Raw genomic sequence first — 24,418 nt, 5'->3', positions numbered from 1 at the left:
GAAAAAATAGGTACTATGGAAAAACATTCAACATGAAGTGCAACTGAACAAGATTTATTTTTATATTCTCAGTGTTCCGAACCTTCAATATCAACTTTCTGTCATACCTAATTGAATAAAATATTCAATATTCAGAATATTGTCTTATTTAAGTAGTTATAGTATAAATAGAATAATGTATGACAACAAAAGGTTAAGTAATCTAAAATGTAATTTTATTAAAGTTCAAAGCTAATTTATTAACTATAGTTTTTTATATAGTTAATATTACATTTTAAATGCAATAAATATCAAAGTCTTATATGAAGATCGCAGTGTGATCTCCAGTTATCACGTTAGAACGGTCTTTATTTTCATCAGGAAATTTAGGTACTTCTAGCTACTTTTTAGGAAAAAATAACTACTCAATGTAGCAATTTCTAGCTACAGGCCTTAAGTAGCTGTTGGCAACACTGCATACTCTTGGTCCATTGTCTAGACGTGAAATCTGAAATATATAATTTAGATATTATTTATTATAATGAGTAATGATAATATCGATGAATATAATTTGTTAACATCTATGGAAAGTCGACATCGAAAAGAAAGAAAAGAACTACAAAGCAAAATTCAAGGTTTAAAAAAAGCTGCTAAAAACGACAAGACAAGAAAGAAAGAATTAACAACCGAAATTGCTAAATTAGAAGCTGATTTGGAGTCGAGACAAACTATAGAAATAGAAGAACTCAAAAGAGATAATATTAATGAAGATTCGTCTTTATTAGATGATGAAAACCTCAGGCAACATGAAGATAATAATATGAAGTTATCCAAAGCTCAGAAACGAAAAAATAAAAAAAATAAAGAAGAACAGGAAAGAGCAGAACAAATTAAACTTCAAGAAAAAGAAAACCAACATGGTCCAAGGAATTTGGAAATGCAAGCTATATTAGCAAGATTAAAAGAAAGACACCTTAATATTTTTACTGTTAGTTCAGATGGTGATTGCCTCTATAAAGCTATTGAACACCAACTAACTCATAGGAGAAACATAAGAGTCACTGTTGATGAGCTGAGAAAAAATGTGTGTAATCACATAAAAGAAAATAAGGATGATTTTTTACCATTTCTTACAAATCCAAATACTTTTGAAATGCTCACTAATGAAGAATTTGAAGATTATTGTGAAAATATTTGTAGCACTAAAGTATGGGGTGGTCAATTGGAGATCCGAGCCTTATCTAATTGTCTAAAATGCCCAATCACTGTTATCCAAGCAACAGGCCCAGAAACTATTGAGCAGGGTAATGAATATGAAGGACCACCTTTAATAATAACATATCATCGTCATATGTATAGCTTAGGTGAACATTATAATTCCACTATGACATTAGTTCAAGATGAGATAGACAACCAATAGTAGTTAAGTAGATGAAGACTTAAATAGATGAGTCTATTATTTGTGAGATATGTGACTCTTCTATGACACACAAATATAAATAGCATTATTTGCTTACTGTCACTATTTTTATTTAGTAGTTAAATCAACTGAATTATTCAGTAGCCAATTTCAGCAGTGTGTTTCTATACCCATATTTTCTCAATTGCATTTATTAAGTTATACAGGAACAAAACATTAAATGTTAATTTTATAGTTAAATATTTCCAATTACTGATTTTTAAAAGCAGTTGAATTAAAGTTACCTACAATTAATCATTATCTTAATAAACAAGAAGTAAATAAAATGCAGTCAGCATTTAAAATGAATGCTTTATTCTAAAGACTGTAAATAAAAAATTTGAATAGTTAAAACAATTTATTTGAGAAGGGTTATTGCAAATTTACAAACATAAACTCGTAAGTGGCCACAAATTAGGCACCAGTTTGAATAGGGTTAGGTTCACCTTCCTCTGCATTATGCTTATTAGGGTCATCTGGTTTCATAGCTGGGAACAACAGCACCTCCTAAAAGCAATATGTGATTTATTACAATTTCAGTTTGCTTGTTATGCATATTATATATTATTAATAATCTTTAATATACAGTGTAAATTCCTCCCTTAAGCATCAAAATCAATTAGCACAACTATACAGAACTCTTTCGAGGTGAAAACAGAACCCGAGTTTGATAGAGAGGATGACTTTCCATTAACCAAGTGGATGGAACAGTTCAATGTGGCAAGAAATACTACATCTAAGTAGACAAGTGTCTGCTTACAATGGCTTCACTTGCAGACAAATAAATTTTGGATTCACTGAGAAACACTGAAGATCAATAAGGAGATGAAGAAGATGAGACAGATGAGCCTCCGCCGAGCATTAAAGAATAAGCTAATTAAGCTCCGGTAGCAGCTAAATTATTGGAAAAATTCTTCCTTTATCACCAAGATAACTCAATAACGCAAGATATAAAATAGGTAAAAAAATACAACAAATTTACTGGTTCAGCAAACGACGTCAGAGAAAAATAACAGAGTAAACACAATAACATTTAAATAAGATTCTTTTTTTATAGACATAACTACTAACATTAGTCTGAAATAAACTTTTTCTATTGCTGATTTTCCTTCTCTCTGTTTAACAACAACTCTCTATAACGCCATACAAGGCACAGTCCCTTCAGTTATATAGAGTTTACACTGTATTTCTCTAACATTTGACGGAAGTACCTTTATGTTGTTGGAGTCCGTCAAAAACATAGTAAGACGATCAACACCTAGTCCCCAACCACCTGTAGGAGGAAGGCCATATTCAAGAGCAGTGCAGAAGGCCTCATCTGTTGGTGGAGTTTCATCATCTCCAGCCGCCCGATCCTTAGCTTGCTGTTCAAACCGTTCCCTTTGTGTGGCTGGGTCATTCAATTCAGTATAAGCATTACACACTTCCTTTTTCATTACAAATAATTCAAATCTGAAAATAATTTTATATACATAACTTTAAAGTCATTAATTAAAGATAGAGTGTGATATTATTATAAGATGATAAATTCTTATAAGTAATATTTTACAACAATGGCTAGTTTATCAAATAGGGCACAGGCATTATCATTATGTTGCATAAACATGCATTTATATTGGATGTAATCTAATATTACATTATATTAAACCTTATATTATGTGGGATACAATTTAATTTATATATTTATTTAATTTATTATAAATGCACAATCTAAATTTATGTTGTTTCAATCATATGAAAAAGTTACTTTTACCTTTCAGTTAAGCCAGGGATATCTCTGTGATATTTTGAAAGCGGACTCATAATTTGAGGATGGTCCAATATGAATGTGGGATTGATGCACTTCTCTTCAAGAAATTCTCCAACCAGTTTATCTAATAATCTTGCAGTTGTTCTTGGGGAAGGACATTCAATCTGAAACAAAATAAATTTAATTGTTGAACCTCCATAATATAAAATATGAATATATATATAAATTGGTGTGAAATTTACCTCATGTTTTTCACAAAGTTTGCTAAGAATAGCATTGGCTTCTGGTGTGTCAAGTTTATCAGCAGGAGGAAGTTTAACTTTCAACTCATTTTCCAGAGTGGCAATCATGGGTACTCTTGAAAATGGAGGAGTAAAGTCAATTTCCACTTCATCTCCGTCTGGACCATCAGGATGGTATTTCACCTGTAAATTTAAACTGACAAGAAAAAAAGCATTGGTTTCATTTGCACTGTTTCAATATTTATAAAAACTTGTAAAGCTTCTCTGAAGTCTTAGTAATCTTTTAGCTCTGGACTTTAGATTTCTGTGTCAGTTTTGTGATGATTTGTTTTTTATAACAAATATAAACATTTTTCTTACCTTATAAGAACCATGAATGCTTTTCACCATACCAGAAATCATACTCTCTGTTATTGCCATTAAATCATGGTAATCTGCATATGCCATATAAAACTCACAGGTAGTAAATTCAGGGTTATGTGTAAGATCAATACCTTCATTTCTGAATTGTCTACCTATTTCATATACCCGGTCTAGACCACCCACAACCAACATTTTGTGGTAAAGTTCTGGAGCTATTCTCATGTATAAATCCATGTTAAGATCATTGTGATGGGTAATGAATGGCTTTGCAGTTGCCCCTCCAGGGATCATGTTCATCATAGGAGTTTCAATTTCCAAAAATCCAAGGTTATCCAAAAATCTTCTTATATATGCTATAATCTTGGTCCTAGTATAGAATGTTTGTCTTACCTGAAAAATATACATTTTATCTAATTTACCTTTGATACTTTACATAATTATTTTACTGTTTTAAGACACTTTCACATTTTTTAATGTGCTTCATTTTATAGTGTGTTTTACTAATTCATGGTACATATACTTAACAAGAACTGCATCTCTAAATATTAAAAAAATGTGAATAGGGAATGTTGAGCATAATATAATATTTGCTTTTATAATAATGAGATAATTGTTGCCATATTAAGATATCAGGATTTAAAAATAGTTTTAAACCCTTATGTATAATAATTAAAGGTATGAATATATAGATTCAAGGCATTAATTTAAATAAAATATACCTTATCATTTAAAATGAGGTCCAAGTATCTTTTTCTAAATCTGGTCTCTTTATCCTTTAGACCAAAATGCAAATGTGGAAGCATATGAAGACAAGGAGAGAGTAATTGCACAGTTTTTGGAACAATTGATAATTCCCCTTTCTTAGTCTTACCAGGGTGACCCACACATCCAATAATATCACCTCTTCTTAATTTATCTGTGTCCTTAATAAATTGCTCCTCAGATTCATATAATTTAGCATTAGCCATTACCTATAAAATTTAAAAAAAAACAATAAGATATGCAAAACAATAATAAATTGGTAACCGACGAATTATTATTGTTTGTAAATTACCTGAATCTTAACACCTTCCCCACGTAAATCATAAAAAATAAGTTTAGACCCAGATTCCCTTATAGAATGAATTCTGCCCGCTACTGACAAGGTAACATTTTCAACAACATCTCCATTGTTTAAATTATTGTACTTTTCAATAAAGTCTTCCAACGATATTGTAACAGTAAACTTATGGGGATAGGGGTGATCTTCTTTTATTCCATTTTTAAGGGCTGCTACTGCTGCTGTTCTTAATTTGTAGTACTCATTTGGACTGATTTCTTCTTCAGCCTTGGATGCTTTCTTTTCTACATTAACAACAGGCTGTTGAGCAGCTTTTTCAGCCTTCTCTTTGAGTTTTTGTTCGGCCTTAAGGCGCCTTTTAAGTTCGCTATAAATATAATTAATTTCAATATCTGCACCTTAGGTTTAGATCTATGTCTAAATGAATAAACTAACCGTGGTTTAACTGTAGAATAAAATTGGGATAGTGGTTTTACAAAATTTATATTTTTACTCATCAATGCACTAAACAGAACCGTCGTTAAAGTCCGTGACGAATACATATTATAACGATTATTCACACAGTACTCACTTTTTAGATAGCTTTTCACTTACAATCTCAGCCATTATAAATCAAGTTTAGATATTGCAAGTTATAAATTGCTCTTATTTAAATTAAGCTTAACCTAAAAAATAACCTGTAAAGTGTAATTTGAAAACAGACCTAATAGAAATTTGTCATGACATTATTGACAAATCACCAAATTTGCTAGTCACAGAACTAAATTAATAATATTAACAGCCGCACAGACAAAAGCCAAGCCAGCACATTTTTTATTTCTACTAAATATAACCAGCAGCTGTTATATATTATATAGTAGGGGTTGGTGTCTTGCTTCTTTACCAATTATAAAAAAAATATTTTGTCTGATTAGCTTTATGTAATGTTTCCAATCTATCCACGCTATTCAAAACGTTACCTTAACATAAAAATAATACATATATGTAACACTAGTGTTGCGTTAGCTGTTCTACCAACTTTTCTATTGACACTTTAAGTTTGACAGCACAGCTGTTCGATTCTGCTGTGGTTTATGTCTCTCAGGTGCGATTTTATTGTAATAATCTGAAAGTGAGTGTGTGTTCTTTATATTTGTGATAATTAAACGAACAAAACTTAATTTTAAACTTTCATTCTCCATCTAGCATATCAAAAGGTTCGCAGGTGCATCATGAATTTGTCAAGCACAGTTTTATTTGTCTTTCGTTCCAGTAGACATAGTTAGAGTAAATAGGTTTGTAGCCTTGCTATATACTGTTTTTGTTTTCATACATACTAATTACCTACAGGTACTATCATATGAAGACGAGATTACTTAGACTGCCTGTGACGATTTAATAGAAATACTATGCCCCTTTTTGGTAAATCTCAGAAGAGCCCAGCGGAGCTTGTACGATCCTTAAAAGATGCCGTAACTGCTCTAGAAAGGGGGGATAAGAAAGCAGAAAAAGCCCAAGAAGATGTGAGCAAAAACTTGGTATGAATGATTCCAAATTTATTTGTTATTAAAAATTAATATGTTTTGATATTAATATTGGTATTGTGTTTAATAGGTTTTGATAAAAAACATGCTGTATGGTACTTCAGATGCAGAGCCCCAAACTGATATCATAGTAGCACAGCTGGCGCAAGAATTGTACAATACAAACCTCCTTCTTCTCCTCATTCAAGTAGGTACTATAGTAAAAATATTTTCTTTCTTGTATTTTACTTGTTATCAAATAATGTTGTTTTGTGTAGAACTTGAACCGCATTGACTTTGAAGGAAAAAAAGATGTTGCCCAGGTATTTAACAATGTGTTGCGGCGTCAAATAGGTACTCGGTCCCCAACAGTTGAGTACATATGTACAAAACCTGAAATTCTGTTTACCTTGATGTCTGGGTAAGTTTTGGTTTTGTTAAAATTTTACAAATTGTGACTAATTAGGATTTAGTTTAGAAATAATTTTGTAAGTAAATTGTGCTCCACCATTGCATAAATTGAAAATGGTTTAACAAATATACAATAAACTTATAAAAATGTGGCTTTTCAGGTATGAGCACCAAGAAATTGCTTCAAATTGTGGCACTATGCTTAGAGAGTGTGCTAGATATGAGGCTTTAGCTAAAATAATGTTATATTCTGATGATTTTTACAATTTCTTCAGATATGTAGAAGTTTCAACATTTGATATTGCCTCTGATGCCTTTTCTACATTTAAGGTTAGTAGTAAAAAAAGTGTTTAGTTAATAAGAAACTCTTTAGATTCTTATGTCCCCTAACATATATTTTCTTAATATATAAAACAAATAATTTTTTTATATGCATATAGTTTACACAAATATCTTGAGTTACAGTTTAATGTTTTAGGTTGTGTGTATGGATTTTTTTCTTCTATAGCAGTAGTATCATCACTGTTTTTGCCACAATTGATTAAATTTGTAATATATACTAAAAATATTTGTTAAAATTCATTTATTAAACTATGTGTTTTTTTAGGCTAATAAAATAAGTTGAGAAATTTAAATATATAAACATTTTGACAAGTTTATGGATTAGGCTGTAACATGATCATTGAATGGGAAGTAACACCAAGATAAATATGGGACATTGTAGATTTTATTCCTTATAATTTATTTAAATTTTTATAAAATATTTACTTATACTTAATTTATCATGTTGCTAATTAGCACCTAAATAAGTTATAAAATTAAAAAAGACTAATGGAAGACAGACTTAAAATTGTTACGTTTCCGAATTTATTAAATATGAATTCCTAATTGATGTTTTCATATTATTGTTGACTTTAAATAAATAGTACAAATATTGCACTTTGTCAGGTTATTTATAGTAAAATATATATATATATATCTAAAGCTAAGCCACAACGTTCGTGAAACTGATGTAGAGAATAAGCAAGCCACGCCAAACTATAGATTGTATATTACTATGATGTTAATACATATGATCTAATGGGAATACAAATTTTAGGAACTGTTAACACGACATAAAGTATTAAGCGCTGAGTTTTTAGAAGCAAATTACGATAAGGTGTTTAACCATTACCAACGACTGTTGAACTCGGAGAATTATGTAACTCGACGGCAGAGTTTGAAATTACTTGGGGAACTCCTGCTGGATCGACATAACTTTTCTATTATGACGCGCTACATCACCAACCCGGAGAATTTGAAGTTGATGATGAATATGCTTAAAGAGAAATCGCGTAATATACAGTTTGAGGCTTTCCATGTTTTTAAGGTATTTTCTTAATTTTTATTCACAGATATATATATTTTTTTAATGTAATAGCAGGCAAACGGGCAACAGGTTCACCTGATGTTAAGCGATACCCATGGACACTTACATTTGCCAGAAGGCTCGCAAGTGCGTTGCCGGCCTTTCAAGAATTAGTACGAAGGTTCTTGAAGGACCCTAAGTCGAATTGGTTCGGAAATACTTCAGTGGGCAGCTGGTTCCACATAGTGGTTGTGCGCGGCAAAAACTCCCTTAGAAAACGCTCAGTTGTGGAACGACGGACGTCAAGGTGATACGGATGGTATTTTGTAATTTGCCTTGACGTCCGATAATGAAACTCAGCTGCGGGTATTAGACCGAACAACTCCAACTTCTGAACACTCCCCATGGTAAATGCGGTAGAAGATGCAGAGAGACCCAACATCTCTACGCAACGCCAAATCATTTTTTATTTATATAGATTATAGACGGTTAAGTTTTCATCTTGCTTAAACTGGCATTATTAAGTTGATCCTTTCGTATAAAAACAGTACAGTAGTAAAATATACAATAAAAATAAAAACTTTATTCATGACAAAATTCATATGTCGCTAGTCGCCACACTAGGTAGAGAGAGTCCCTGTGTTGTGGCTAACTAAATAACAAATAGTTAGTGGTACATTTTACAAAACATTTTTTTGAAAAAAGTAGGTTCGGTGTTACAACACATCAAGTATGCGTAAATGTTTGAATGTGAGAATGGGTGTATGTGTCTGCGCATGTATTAGAGAGTGTATATGTGTGTTGTATAAGCATACGCTGTGTCTGTGTTAATTTTTGCCACCTCATAGTCATGTCAAGATAAGGAAATGGAAGTTATAAATATGTAAGTGCAAGTGGTTGTCAGTAAAACCATTTCAGGTTTAGAGCTTCTCATTTCTTCTTACAAGTAGCAATAATTATTATATTCAATAAGTATTTATTTTTCGGTCAAATTATAATTGTTATAACATTACTACAGCTTGTTTTTACATCAACTAAAACACACCTTAATAAATTATATCTAAAACAGTATGCATTGTATAAATAAAACTAAACAAGTAAAATGTACATGATGATTTAACCCAATTTGGAATTTAATCATGTTTTTATTTTAGTTATAATTTGAGTGTGTTAGGTATTAACTAGAAAAAGCTAATGATGCTATAATCTTACAGGTGTTCGTAGCCAATCCTAACAAACCAAAACCAATACTGGATATACTGCTTAGAAACCAGGATAAGTTGGTGGACTTCCTGACCAAGTTCCACACAGACCGCTCTGAAGATGAGCAGTTCAATGATGAGAAGGCTTACCTTATAAAGCAAATTAAGGAATTGAAGCCATTAGAACACTAACATTGCATCACATCACTTCAAAGAAGTTAGTTATAGACGCTATATTATATTTAAATGCTTCTAAGTCACCGGAGGGTGTGGTCACACAAGACTCCTATTATTCTACATTTGGTCTGTGATGAGTCATTTGTGTGCTGCGAGCAAATTATTTGTAGGAATTTTTAGTGTTATCCTATGGTTTCGCATACAATTTGTAAGTTAAAACCATTAGTTATAGTGACAGTTCCTAAGTCACAATTGGATTTTTTATTGTATCATTCACAAATTAGGGAGAAAAGTCTGTTACAGAATCTTTTACCAAAATGTTATGTAATTTGTAAATATGACATGTATTTTTTAATTTTTATTTTATTCGATAACAGTTGTGTAACTGAGCTAAAGTAGGAAATTGTAAATGGCTTAATCTGTTGCATAATCAAAAAGATAATATTTGAAGTTATTTTTACAACGATTTTTTTAATAATTAAATGAGTATGTCAACTTCTAAACAACAGTTTTTATGTTATCGTTACCAATGTGTGAGGGAGACCTATCTATGCAAGCGAGATGCAATGCAAAAGTCGGCCATTTATAAGTTCCTTCTCCTCAGCTATTATGAGTATTGGTTCCTTATTTGTATGCATTGAATTTCCATTGTATTATCCATAGGACTTTGAGCGCTAACTTTTATATATTTTGTAGCACAGTTTCATTAATTCAATTTTTTTGTATTAATCAATATATAGTTATAATTTACGTCATCATCACGTTTGTGTAGTTACAGTTAAATAAATATTTTGCGTTTATAGAATATTAATAAATAATGCAGGAAGTATATAAACAAATTTATTTTCTGTTAATGTAAGTAAATTTATTGGGGTTTAACTTATTTTAGACAAAGGAAAATTTTAATTGATTGCACTACATTTAACACGTTAAAATTATTTTATTAAAGAAATAGAGAAACAATTATTAGAATGTTTCAGAATAGTGTTGCCTGCTAGGGAAAATAATTCAAGTCGAAGATATTCGCATCATGAAGCAGGGATATTTGAAATCTAAATTAGCCACAATATACCTACCTATAATCACATTTTGTACATTTGGCAAATTTTGTCACATAATAATGATGAATAAATTATTAGAAAAAGTTTATCGTGTTTTATTTCTATGTTCTAGTTTTACATAATGTAAAAAATACCAATTTATTTGTGCAATTAGTTTAAACGTGTTTTTCTTAGTGACGTCCGCAAATAACTGTTAGCTTTTAACTCTATAAGTAGCTAAACCTATGGCTATTTTAAATCCTTAAACAGTGGCATTATTCACTGGCGTGGAACCGTGTTGTAATTTGGCATAATGCTACCAAAGCTTAAGACGGCAGCGACTCCAAGCTCCCGGCTAAAGGTGTTGGTAATTTGTTACAACTGTCAAAACTAATTTAAATGAAATAATAATATAGGTTTCGTCATGATTGCAATCTACATAAAAGTCATATCGTATTCTACATTAATGATATTACAAACGTTGATTGAGATATCGTTAAACGTTGACAAATCAACGGTATGGACGCAACTAGCTGGCTATACAGTGACGAATTTTTACGCTATGTCACTCGACCTAATCTTTTTTGTGTTTACCTTTATGGATAAAGTAGTCTTTGAAAAACTATGCAACCAGACACATATTTTTTATATATGTATATTAGTGATGAATTGCAATTAAAACTACATAATTGAGTGAAATTCTCTATTTATTACCATTTTACATAATAAACAAAATATTAAGCTTTATACAAAAATAAAGTTACAAACATAATGGAAGAACTAAAGAAACATTAAAAGTTTAATGCATAAACAATTACATAAGAGATTTATTATTTACATTTCTTCAATTGTTAATTCGCAAGAAATTATTAACGAAAGCATTTTATCAAGATAATCTAATTTTCAAAACGTCCATCAGTTATCGGCTTTCAGGAGATATTTAAATATGAAAGACCATTTTTATCGTCGAATGAAAATTAAAATACGACAAATTTTTACAATGAAAATTATAAGATCCATATAATTTAAATTCTGCCTTTTTCGTATCGAATTTATTGAACTAAAATTGTACTATTTAAAAAATTCCAAAATAAATTATTAATTTACAACCAAAGTCAGTACAATGAAAATAAATTTTACATAGAAAAAAATATAAATAGTTTTATGCCCACGCATCTTACCTACCTATATTACAAATTATTAAAGAAATTAAATACCTACGCCTAAATTCTAATGTACATGAAACCGAATGACTCCATGTAAAAATTGGGATCTTATTATATAAGGAAATATGTAGTTTTAAACGGTTCGAACACGATTTATAACAGGACTGATAAAAATATAGATTTTTTTGTGTACAGTACTAAACGATAACACATCACATTAGAAAGAGACAGTGTTGGTACCGTTGTTATGTTCCTTGTCATTCTACTGGCGTCAGCCGTTGAACGAAGCCACTGTTCTTCAAACACTCTTCCGGCCTTATGGTATTCGTTATCATGGTTACCATTCTTTGGCCGTTGGTAATTTTGATCTAGGTTATCGCTGAGTACTATACAAAATGTACTTTTTAAAGCAATACATTTAAAACATGTTTTACACTACAATTCATTAAATCAATTCTGCTGTAAAACTAAATATGGTAACAATAAGGTGTTCCGGGTGTCATGTTACCGGTTGCCGCCAATACAGGCCCGAGATCATTAAACAGACCAATCTCATATTTTACCTATTAGGTAATTGTCAATAAACGATGGGAAATCGCTAATAAAGCTCCTTGATAAGCAAACATTTAGATTGTCATTTTAATCTTAAGTTTTTGACCTACAAACATCGGCAATGAACATGTCTTCGTTTGAACGTTGTCTTGAATTACACTACATTGAGTTATTGCGTAATGGTGTTAAAATTTTCATTACGCAATTGTAATGTGGATATTACATTTGGTAATTTATTACTTTATGTTAGTCGTTATTGAGAACGACAATCCTCGTTAAAATGCTACTTTATTTTGATTTTGTTAAAATTATTGGAAATGACAAACTCGATAAAACTTTATTTAGATTTTGTATCATATGCGACACAAAATTTAAGCGCCAAAATACATAAACATTGGGCACTAACAATATCTCAATGACATTTAATAGTAAACTCAAATTTCGCACGTCACGTGACCCGTCTAACTCATAATAATAAGTTGGCCAGTGTTGTTAGCGTAGACTAAACCTTGGCCAGGTTGTGGCGCCCAACGCAAACAGTTGAGGCTCGTAAAACCGTGTTCCCATGTTTGCTCCAACTCTTTTATAGGCGAAAGCCCGGTGCGGCTTGTGCCGTCTGAAAATTATTTTACACATGTACAGTAGAACAATCTGTGGAACGTATAGAATTAATGAATTGTAATCGAGTAACTCTTACCGAGAGGGTCAAGCCTGAACAGCAACGCAAACACACTGCTTCTCGCGTGATGTACCGATGTGAAGCGACGAGACCCAAGCCCCACGGCCAAGTGTCGCCCAGTTGGGGAGAGGGCTACCGATACTGCGCTTTGCTCAAGCACCGCTGTGTGAAGACAGTGACCCAGACGGGGCCATTCCAGCGAGTATACCCCTAAGTCGGAAAAATCGCGATATCATGTCTCAAGTTTTTAATTGACGTCAATGAATTGTAAAGTTTAATGATACATTTTTGTGTAAGCTCAATGAAGGTTTGTAGGTACTACGGAAATAACTTTAGGGCGGAATGCCTAAGACGGTGGTCCGGCCTGGAATGCCCGTCTAAGCATTACTCTCAAAGAGGAAGATAGAGTAATAAAAGCGCGAAGAATAAACATAAATTGTATTATTTGTGTCCCAATTGTCTTTACACTTTAAGAGTTTATTATATATAGAGTATATTTTAAGAATTGCTATAACAGCTCTGTTTTCTTATCGTCATTCTATATAAGCAGGCGACTTATTTCATCCGATATATGGAAAAATAATTGAATTAAATACCGTAATGTTTATTGTATATTTTGTGTAGTGTTAGTGTAAAATAAAAAAGAAAAATCACACACACCTATCTTACCTAGCCAATGGCTCGTGTTCCGTAATCGTGGTACTGGTAAGAGAGCCACTAGCAATCTGCCGTCTTTAGATATATCAATACTGGCATCGTTATGAATTCTGCATCTCTGAACCACTATATTTTTGTCACCTAAAATAACTTATTTAATATATATTTTTTTAAGAAAACACTTTTTAAACGGATTGAAGCTATGTATTATTATTATAAACTTATAATTATTTACATAAATTTAATTTGTCTTTTGTTAAAATAGTTTTTACACATTAAGAAAAACACTTTTTGAACGGATTAAAGCTATGTATTATTATGAAAAACTTATAATTATTTACATATTTCTAAATTTAATTATTTTCCGACGTTTCGCGTGCTTTTCAGCGTGCGTGGTCGCGGTGACTGAAGACAAAATGGGGTAAATGTCAAAAGTATCACAGCAGCAGAGAAATTATAAGTTTTTAATAATAACACATAGCCTTAATCCGTTCAAAAAGTGTTTTTCTTAAATTTAATTTTTTTTCGACGTTTCGCGTGCTTTACAGCGTGCGTGATCACGCTGTAAAGCAAAATATCTTCAGAGAAATCTTCGAATATGTCTAGGCAATACATATTTATTTTTACAAAATAGACTACATAATAAAAATAAATAATGCATGAATCTACTAAATATATAGGAACTAAAGTCTAGGCTATTATGTCACTATTATAAAACTGAAATCAGAAAAACAAAACGGGTAAGGAAGTGGCGGTCCATCTTAAACATTTTAATATACGCACCATCGGCTATGTCCGGCGCGTCTCCACTAGTGAAGTCCCATGCCTGTATTCTATGGGACGGGGAGGGAAAGTTGTCTGATATAACACTAGCGTCCAATAGACCAGCCATCCCTCCCATGCCCACTCGTCGAACTCCGAAACCAGCAAAGCCATTCCCTTCCCCATTATTCTCGTCGTCATCTTCAACTACCACTGCATTCTGTAATTTAATATGACTAAGTTTTCTATTTGCAACTACAAAACATTAGCAATCACTTATTTGATCTAGTGTTGTTTGATGATTTGCTATTTTAAAAGAGTGCCGAGAGTTTTTTACGCCGGCTTTTTCTCTCGGCCTACATCCTCTGTCTTCTTTGCCGATGAGTACAAATATAATGACGTGGAAATAAGTGATACTTATATCTTATGTTGCATAATAAACATATATCTTTTTTTATCACTTGCACAAAATCGCCGCAAAAACTCTTTTTCATAATAACCATTCACGATAAAAAATATTCTAGAATAATTTAGCAATTTCAGCGTTTTATCTAAAAATAAAATCTGTTGATTCATCCCAGCCGTTGCTACCCTTAATTATTTAAATAGTGATTGACGAATTAATATGCCACGTGATGTGATGTCAAAACAGTCGCAATGAAGTATTGATAGCAAAATTAAAATGGGCCAAATAAACAATTCTAAATTTTATTCTGTAATTAATAAGTACTACAAGTCTTACCTGTGCCAGAATTATTGGTTGTAAGTATTCGTGAATTCTAGGCAATCGTGCTTGTGGATTCCCTTGTCCATCGACATTGACCGCGTCATTCACTTGCAGCAGCGCCTCACCGGCGTGGAGTTGTCTCATATCTTCAGAATGTATATTAATAGGAACTCGGGCGACAAGACGTTCTCTGTTTAGTAAATTCGGCCGATTTTCGGAACTATTAGATCGGGCCCCTTGCTGATTTTGATCATTTCCGTCTTGAAGAGTAAACATTTCGCGCACAGACGAAGGAGTATACAGGCGTATTGTTTGCAGGCGTCTATATCTATTTCTAGCAGCATTTCTCAATCTAACGGCTTGCATGTGAGCTATGCGTATTAAATTAATCCTGTGCTCGAATTCGTTCATAACTTCTGGTGGGAGTCTAGACGGCTCTTGATTTGAAATTTCACCAAGTGGTGGTCCACGTAGAGGGAAAATTACAGGTGCGATTGGTGGAGAAGGATCTCTTGGGGTAGGTGTTTTGACAATCTTTCGAGGTAACGCCCGCAACATAGGAATCCGGTGAGAGCCCAAAGGTGGCACACGTTTCCTTATAAGAGGATGTTTTGTAGGATTAGTACGATGTAAAGCTTTAAGCCTTCTACTTTCTAAATATAACTCTCTTCTACATCTGGCAGTTACGGATGTGTTTCTATTCGCTGTTGCTATTTGGACAGCTAAACGATTACTCCACTTTTGAGCGGCGGATGTACTAGGTAATGATAAGGATGCATTCTGCGCGGTACTGGTACTAGGACTAGAAACCATTGTTAGAGAGATAGCATTTTCTCCATTATTAGATGTACTTTCACGAGCGCGATCCTCCTCTGCCTCACTTGATACTGAATTTTGCACTGATTCTGATGTGTTCGTGTCATTGACATTGCCGTCAGTGTTACTATCCGTGTTTCCAGAGTTGTTAGAATTGCGATTATCAGACCGTTGTGGAGATGGATTCGTGCTTCCACTTCCACGTCCACCGTTTCTATTGCTCATTAGCATTAGACAGGTTAAAGCTAAAGCCTTTTTTAACGTTCGTAACATATTGATGATAAGTTGGCTTAAACCTGGCTCTTCCAAGCACATCATCATCATATTAAACATAACAGACAAAACTTGCATTGCGCGCATCCGAATCTCATGCCTCGTAGCACTTATTTCAATAGCCCGGGCGAGTTCTCGCCGAGGCCTGGAGAGCCTTGGTGATAAGCGGTTTGATGTGGGATTTCGCGCTCTTCTGCGTATTTCGTCTTCATGCCTCCACCTATGATTAGGTTGTAGGCGGCGTCTAGCGAATGGAGAAAATCGACCCCCTGAAGAGGATCTCGTTTGTGGGTTTCTATTCTGTCTGCTTGTATTTGAAGTTCCAGGACTTGGACTTGGTTCATTATCACCCGTTTCTGCAGGTGCTTGCTCCCTACTTGCTTCAGCGTTTCTCTCTTCTGTCCTTTGGTGGCCTCTAGTTCTGCTTGAGCTGCGACTAACATTCTCCGACATGTCAGACAACATCATGCATCTTTCTAAAAGTGATCTTGAATAATAACTGGGAACATCTTGTCTTCCCGTTTCCCTATGGAGCATTAGAATTCGCCTCCTTAAATTTTCCCACATATTACGCAAGTCCCGCATACTTATCCTTTGTCCGCGGACCCAGAAATTTGTTAGCTGTTGAACATGTTTTTGCAAGGCATTAACGCCGCCTCGAACTTTTCGAAATGCTTCTTGGGAGGTCAACGTGTTTCCTCCGGACCAAAAGTTGTCTCTACTGGTAGAGGGCATATTAGGGTCGAAGCTACTACTCCGTGTCCGATTCTCCCTAGGTTCTTCATTTGTTCTAGTAGTTGTCGTGGTTGTACTTTCCTCTGCGGATTGCGGATTTTGTGATCTAACATGAAATGTTCTAGGATTGGGGGACACGTTAAAACCACCCAACTCGAAGTTTTCTTCCAACACCAATTCATCGTTTAATTCGAAAACTAATCTGTCCGTAGGAGGTTCCGGTCTAGTAGATCCACTTGCATTAGGACGATTACTATTTCTGGCGGCATCTTCTCTGAACGATGCATTTCTGGTTCTAAATATGTTTACTTCGGGAGGGTTATCACTGTCTGATTCTGAACTAGATGATAAAAAGAGTGAATTGGGTAAGCCTGAACTAAATAACCTCGGCCGAGTTCTGGTATTTCGCGATCTGGAAGTTCCATCGCTCGATCCGTCACCATCAGAATGCGCTCTAGAGCGTTCCCGTCGCCTTTCTCTCGACAAGTTTGATAAGGACATATTAGTGATCAAATTTAACAATCTCGTCCCAGAATCTCTAAGAATGTCACGTATCAGATCGAGACTCTCGTTGATAGTTTGTGCATCGACTGGAGTATTGACGGGAGATTGTGTGGTTGTATTTGTACTGGACGTGGTAGGATTGCTCGAGGTTTCAGGTGGGAAACCACCGTATACTACCTGAATGGGGCTGTTTACGTCTGGAGACGAGGGAGTTAAATAATCTATTTGTACTGAATTATCTGAAGGAAAAATTGCGTCTACAGAATCAGATATGGTGTTATTGAAACTCGTTTGGGGATCTACTGGGGCCGGAGGAGGAGGAGGAGTGGGAGGGCGAGGGGGAGTTACCGATCTGTAAGTGGGAAATACATTTGTTCGAGAAGATCCCGTATTCTCTTGGTTAAAAACGCTAGTCGTCAAAGTACGTCTTGGCGGTGTAAAGGGACTTGGTAAAGCCTGCCAAAGAGATGCTCTGTTGCCCTCATTGAGAGGCTGAAACGCTGAAGGGCGAGAACCAAATACAGAGGACTCTTGACGAGTGGTGCTCGAGCTTCTTGTCCTGAAATTTTAAAACATTTAACTAATTTGCCTTTGCCTTTTTTGCCTGGTCTTTAGGACTGGTTTATTTATGTACATGTACGAGGTAACAACGTAATCCATATATGACGTGTGTGAGAAATATTTTTACATAAATCGTTAAATAGCCTATCAATGCATTAAAATTTACCTCATAGAGTCTCTTTCGAGCGTCAATGCGTCCAGATTCAAAAGTCGACTGTGAGAAAGTGGGTCTGTATCAGCATTGTCTGTATTTACACTAGTTCTAGATGTGCTTGGCGTGGGATCTATTAACAAAGAAGTAAAAAAATATAGCAGAAATCGTAATGAAAGTATATGACGAAGTTGTTTTTTTTCTTATTTAATCACAATGCAAATAGATAGTACACATTTTTACTAAAATGCAATTTATTATGACAAAAGAAAGATATGAATTAAATTTATTCGTTTTTATAGATTTTCTTACCGTCTTCAGTAAAGATCGTCCTACGAGTTGGTCGAGTTGGTGCATTATCTGTTGCAGAACACATAAGACCCAATGAATAATGACAAAAAAATAATATACTTATTAAATAAATTGTATAATTTTTTATAGATTTTTCTTACCATCCTCATTAAAGAAATTCGTCCTACGCGTTGGACGAATTGGCCCATTATTATCTGTTGCAGAATCTGTTTCCATTGGGTCTGTACCGCGATCCGTCTGCAAAAACATAAATATTTAAAATGCATCCAACTTTAAGTACTTCAGACATGGGCTATATTTAACTATCATTGTTCATCCTCCAAACTAAAACAATTGTTGTCCACCTAACTATATCTCATTTGTAGAATAATTATGTTAACAAAGCTACCTCTACATTTACTACTTATACTCTATACATTTTTTTTCTTTTGACACATTTTTTATATGGTATGTTGTGGCTGTGGCTACTTTGTGTTGCCATATAGACTATATTTTATTTTTCAGCTATGAAATTTCACTAATAAAATATTTAATTTTTAAATTGATACTTTTAATTTATATTTTATAATAATTCACTTTACTCTAACTTTATATATAATAAACACATATTTGAGCAATACAATTGAAATGTGTCAAATGTAAAAAAATGAGAGTATACTAAATTAGAAATGGCCGAATCTACGATAATTTTACAAATGAAAATAAAAACTATACCGTGCTAGGCGGTGGGGTCGTAGCTGTAAGCCTATGTCGTACCAAAAACAACCTCTGATAATTTCTCACCAGACTATCATATCTTTGTACTAAATTTTGGTAAGAATTAACTATGACATCTCCCGTTGGGCCCGTTGGATCCAATCTATTGTTAGGACTATCTTCGGATTCTTGTCTCCGATAGTTTGCTGGCGGACTTGAGTGTGCATTGCGTTCAGAGACAGTAGGCGCACAAGGTGGAGTATTATACAGCGATATTCCTGTTATGAGCTTATATCCGAGTGAATCAAATGCCACATATCTGAAAGAAGTTAATTTTGTTCATATGCAGAATTTAGCCATACTTAAAACCCGGACTTTTAGCTTTAAAATCTTTAATAAATACCAATAGGTCTTTAATTGCAGTGAAGATTATCTGGTAATTGTTAAAAATAATATGTAGTACAATGTTTCTATTCTTAATTTTGTTCTAAAGGAAACTTTTAAAAGTCAAAATATCCACTCCTTGTTAGATGTCTTAAAACATACCTCACTTTCTCATTGATGTCATCAGTTGAGACTTTAGTAAAGGGTGCCGGTTGACTCCAATCCCAAAAGTAAAGTTCATTAGAAGTGGCTATCACTAATAACTGCTCCCGAGGATGGAACGCTATTGATGCTATTACAGTTTCCTTTTGTACACTCCATACTTCACTTCCACCCTAAATTAAAAAAAAACTCCATCAATTATTTCCACATCATTACAAAATAATTCAGGTTTGACTGTATTGAATGGTATGTTTAACATTAATTTCAGACCTAGACTATAAATAACAGGTGTATGTAAAGTTTTTGGTTAATAGTCCTAAACCGCTTTTTATATTATCGAATTAACGAAATTTGTAATAAATATAGTTATCAATGCCAAAATCTACAGAAGGAATTTGACTTGTATATTTAATTTCCCAGTATTTTGGTAGACGGAGATAAATTTATATGTTGCTAAACTAAAATTTAAAACATAGTTATTATCGAAACCATTGTAAACAAGTCACCTAACATTTACGGAATTGATTTAAAAGTTTATAAAAAAAGTGTAACTATGTATTTGTTTAGCTACGGCAGATTTTGACATTAATGGAAATTATTTACTTATACATATTTGATAGTGTGTTTTTTAGTTTTGTCACAGTTTATTTTTATACGACATTAATACTAGGGGAATAACATTTTTAGTTGAATTTAATATTTATTATTTAATTGTTTGATTGACCTGCATAAAATATCTTTAAAATAAATTATAATAGTCCTTATAATAGTTATAATTCGATATTGAATATAGTAACATTATTTTTAAACAAACTTTAGATAATTGAAAAATCAATGATTCTAAAAGTGTTACTATAAAAATTAAAGTTCGTATAAAAATGTTATCATATAAAATAATAAATTATAAAAAGAAGCCGAATATTTAACAAATAATCTCAAAAATATCTCTGATAAGTTACTTACTTTTTATAAAGGTAAATAATAATGCAAAAATCGTAAATTCGTTCTCCTGTAAAATTTCGTCCTTTTGTTTAATAACGGTTTCGAAATCAAGGTGCGTTATGTATATGATATCATATGGCTACTTACTACTCAATTACTTTTAATATAACGGTAAAATACTTACACTTGCAATATCCCAGACTCTGACTTGGCCTCCAAGACAACCAGACCCAATAAGTTCTGGATGTGATGGATGAAATGCTATACACCATGGTGTTCTTGGGTGACCCTTTAATATTCTGACATGTTTACCACTCGCCAACTCAGACACATACACATTGTGATTTCCATGTGTTGATGCAACTTTGGTACTGAAAATTTGTTACTAAATTATAATCATAGTCAAATATAATGTATACACATTGAATAAAATGTTTGGTAACTTAATTATTTAAATATAGTCACCATTTTTAATCATATTAACAAAAAAAGCAATCTACAAACAGAATCTTATTTTCAAACATTGACTGAATAAAGGACATTTATAAAAAATTGCAATATTTCACATATTAAAATAAAATGTTTAGAAATATTTATATTATGAATGTGAATTATGGGTATGATTCAGAGTCAAGACTTAGAGCAATCTATTAGCTTCATTGCACTTTTTGTAAGCAATATGTCTTGACTCTAAATGTTAGGATAAGTGCATAGCAATATAAATATTATAAAGCATTTACCCATCAGGACTAAAGACCATGAGGAATGTTGAACGTGGATATCCTGGTAGATCACAGCACTGAAATCATTTATGTATAACTAGTATACTTATAAAACTTTGTATAGAGATCTAGATGTCAATTACAAAGGTAATAATTTAATTGAAAGTAACAAAAAATGCAACAGTATGATGAATGTGGAAAATGTTAAATATGGTATATGATATCAAACTGTTCAAACAACACAGCTATTATATAATGTTTAATAAAAGTAAATACTTCTTTAGCCAATACCTTGTCCATACTATTTACTTGCGAAACATTTAAGATAAATCAAATATAAATTAGTTACAAATAAAGATTTATATGTAATTGAAGAAACTAAATACCAACTTTTAATACTTACTCTTATTTTAAGTGGTTTTTGAACAAGAATATCTTCAGCAACATTTTCTAACACAGTTTTATTGCTCGGTGAGTTAGGGGGTTTTATACCTCTTTCTCTCCATACCCAACTGCGTGCAATATTGCCAGATTGACTGTCATAAATAGGTTCTGATTTGTTCATAAGCCAGTCACTATCAATAATAGGATCCATTATCCTAATAGCAAAAATAAATTATTAATATTTACACAAAACAAACTTTCTTCTTGTTGTTAGTTTTAGTATTACTTTATTTATTTGTGAGTCTAAGTAAACATTGAAAATATACAAGCTGAAATAAGAGGCAATATTTTTTATGTGAAATCGCTCCTAGTGTTCTATTTTATTTCCTATAAACTCCAAAGTGGAAGGTGTTGTTTATGACATACATTATAATATGTACGTGCCAACTTACATTGCAAAATAAGTGATATAATCATTTAACTCCAGTGAGCCATATTGGAAAATGACAACAGGTTATTTTTAAAGTAAATTACACAAATAAAAGTATTTCAAAGACAGACTAAACTTATTTTACACTATTACAACGATTAAAGATTGTTTATAAGAAAACTCACGTATAATCGCGAGATAAGCGTCAACACCGAACAATGTGTTCAGAAAAGTAGGCAGGGTGAGTACTTACTTGAATCATATTGCAAATATCAGCACAAGAGCTAAAGTTAAACTAATAATTTAATATTCGTTACAGAGAGACCAAGCAATAACTAAATTCTAAAAGAGTTTGTAATTACAATATCGGTAACTGCACCGAATATATTTTTCGGTAAACACAGATGCAAAATGACGTCTGTCAAACGTACTTTTTTTTATAGGTATAACTTTTTAATTATATAAATTGAAATGAACACTAGCGGTTTCGACTTTGAAATTGACAGGTATCAGGTCTAGGTATTTGACTAATACATATCGGTGACATAGGCAGATAATAAAAGGTATATAGCTCCACAATTAGGTCTTAAACAATAAACATACATACACATAATTGTGAAACTGAGACTTATAATAAATGCTATAGAAAGAGTAGGACAATGTATATATATTTATCTTTATTGGAGATTAAGTTTTATTAGTCAATTATAGTTGTTCTAAGAAAGATACTTTATACCTACTACGCTAAGACTGCAGCACTGATGGGTGTACTTAGCACTAATTCTAGAAATATTATATATTTTATTTTGCAGACAATGTTATCAAAATATCTAACTCATCACATAATTAAATTAGTGAAATTTTAAAGAAAAATACGACTCATTTACACGACTGCTGAAAATTTGTAGAGTAATATTCTATGAGAGTAATAGAGATTATAAACATATCAGGAGATAACAAATTTACGAGAAACTGTGAAATGCATAATTTTACAACACAAGAACACTCGTCGTGGTTAGAAAATCGATATTCAATTTATGTTTTCATTGACGAAGTTCTATTTATATGATGCTTTAAACAAAGGAACTTTATTAACTTATATCACGATCCATGACATATCTGTATATTCTGCGGCGTTATCGCCCCCAATATATATCCTCTATATAGATCTAACACAAATACGAACTACGAAGGTATGTTAATTTAGCTGAGTAGCTATTCAGCTGATACGCTGTTAGCAAAGCGCATTGGCCTATGAACCACAACATACGTCACGTTAATTATATTATTCTGTATATGATGCTATAAATTCCTCAGAGTTTATTTTAAAAAAGAGGCTGCTCGGAAGAAAAGTATTCAATTTCAGCCACTCTATTTCACATACATAAATAGACATATCATTAGCAGTAAAAAATCAGAGTAAAAGATTGATTGATTTGAACGGATTCTCCACTACAGACAGAGCAAATTACCAAAGTATTATTTTATTAAGCTGAAAATCTAATCTCTTATTTAACGGTAGTAGTCTTCTAGATCTCACCTATTAAAAAAATTCAGATAGAATATAAAGGTGTAACGTATTTGACGAAAAAACCTTCGCTTTGTATCTAAAATCAATAGGTATCTATTAAAAATTCTGCACAGAGATAAAATAAACCTAAATTGATTTATAATACCCGTTAAACTACAAAATAGTAGCATGCCTATTATAAGTCAAGGATTTTATTTTATAAATTACCGATATATTTTCAGTATTCGTTATTCCATATGACGATATGAGTATGATTGCGTTCGATCGGGTGTGAAATGGCTTCTTCGATCCACTCTGAATCAAGGCTGACATAATATTCAGTATAAAAAACCAAACTTGTGGGATTTATTTTTTATTACTTTAATCACAGTTTATATTTAACAGCTGAGTAAGTGTACTTAGATCTAATTTAAAAAGCTGTCGAATCAGATTTTCTGCATAAAGTTTAAGAGTAGTCAATATTTGCATGTGCTCAAGACGTGATTGTAACTTAAGAATAGAATTATTGTTACTGCTGACTGACAAACGGGTGTTATGTTCGCGCTAAGTGTCGTGTCTGAATCTCAACCTTAGCGAACTATTACTCCCGTATGTAAGAATTCGATACGTTGAGGATATACGGGAATCATACTAAGTCTCTAATCTGACCACTAGTTAAGTAGCTACGTATATATGTATTAGGTTTTTGTAAGATGAGTATAATAAAAATGGGTAAAAATCTGAAAAATATATACATTCT

At 32.6% G+C, this 24,418-nt stretch overlaps 4 protein-coding genes across 8 annotated transcripts; 2 read left to right on the top strand and 2 right to left on the bottom strand.

The window, feature by feature from the left end:
* The first annotated feature begins 449 nt into the window (after positions 1-449).
* LOC123711563 (deubiquitinase OTUD6B) lies at positions 450-1,495 on the top strand. The gene has a single exon (XM_045664152.1). The coding sequence runs from the start codon at positions 521-523 to the stop codon at positions 1,397-1,399; it is 879 nt and encodes a 292-aa protein (XP_045520108.1). The 5' UTR covers positions 450-520; the 3' UTR covers positions 1,400-1,495.
* Positions 1,496-1,783: 288 nt separating this feature from the next.
* Positions 1,784-5,571, bottom strand: LOC123711561 (lysine--tRNA ligase). 2 transcript variants are annotated; one of them, XM_045664149.1, is made up of 8 exons: positions 5,425-5,571; positions 4,848-5,220; positions 4,513-4,764; positions 3,791-4,183; positions 3,431-3,613; positions 3,192-3,352; positions 2,650-2,890; positions 1,784-1,945 (listed from the first exon to the last, which is right to left on the bottom strand). In XM_045664149.1, exons 1-8 carry the CDS (start codon positions 5,457-5,459, stop codon positions 1,853-1,855), a joined length of 1,731 nt encoding a protein of 576 aa, XP_045520105.1. In that variant the 5' UTR covers positions 5,460-5,571; the 3' UTR covers positions 1,784-1,852. The 2 variants fall into 2 exon arrangements, with proteins under 2 accessions (XP_045520105.1, XP_045520104.1); XM_045664148.1 differs by lacking the exon at positions 5,425-5,571 and adding an exon at positions 5,289-5,417.
* A 249-nt stretch (positions 5,572-5,820) lies between these two features.
* Positions 5,821-10,640, top strand: LOC123711562 (protein Mo25). Of its 2 annotated transcripts, none has more exons than XM_045664150.1 (7): positions 5,821-5,964; positions 6,183-6,370; positions 6,447-6,563; positions 6,634-6,776; positions 6,928-7,096; positions 7,866-8,135; positions 9,329-10,640. In XM_045664150.1, exons 2-7 carry the CDS (start codon positions 6,242-6,244, stop codon positions 9,506-9,508), a joined length of 1,008 nt encoding a protein of 335 aa, XP_045520106.1. In that variant the 5' UTR covers positions 5,821-5,964; positions 6,183-6,241; the 3' UTR covers positions 9,509-10,640. The 2 variants fall into 2 exon arrangements, with proteins under 2 accessions (XP_045520106.1, XP_045520107.1); XM_045664151.1 differs by having other exon boundaries at positions 5,952-6,049.
* A 588-nt stretch (positions 10,641-11,228) lies between these two features.
* Positions 11,229-22,546, bottom strand: LOC123711685. 3 transcript variants are annotated; one of them, XM_045664382.1, is made up of 14 exons: positions 22,402-22,546; positions 21,738-21,933; positions 21,353-21,411; positions 20,797-20,983; positions 19,671-19,843; positions 19,143-19,443; positions 18,569-18,665; positions 18,429-18,476; positions 18,132-18,249; positions 15,092-17,963; positions 14,371-14,569; positions 13,591-13,728; positions 12,949-13,140; positions 11,229-12,867 (listed from the first exon to the last, which is right to left on the bottom strand). In XM_045664382.1, the coding sequence occupies exons 2-14, from the start codon at positions 21,927-21,929 to the stop codon at positions 12,713-12,715; spliced, it is 4,731 nt and encodes a 1,576-aa protein (XP_045520338.1). In that variant the 5' UTR covers positions 21,930-21,933; positions 22,402-22,546; the 3' UTR covers positions 11,229-12,712. The 3 variants fall into 3 exon arrangements, with proteins under 3 accessions (XP_045520338.1, XP_045520339.1, XP_045520340.1); XM_045664383.1 differs by having other exon boundaries at positions 13,600-13,728; XM_045664384.1 differs by having other exon boundaries at positions 19,212-19,443.
* Positions 22,547-24,418: the final 1,872 nt, after the last annotated feature.

This window comes from Pieris brassicae, chromosome 7 (assembly GCF_905147105.1).
Source record: "Pieris brassicae chromosome 7, ilPieBrab1.1, whole genome shotgun sequence".
Classification (NCBI taxonomy): domain Eukaryota; kingdom Metazoa; phylum Arthropoda; class Insecta; order Lepidoptera; family Pieridae; genus Pieris; species Pieris brassicae.
The sequence above is the reverse complement of the archived record's forward strand: the minus strand, read 5'-3'. Positions and strand labels throughout refer to the sequence as shown.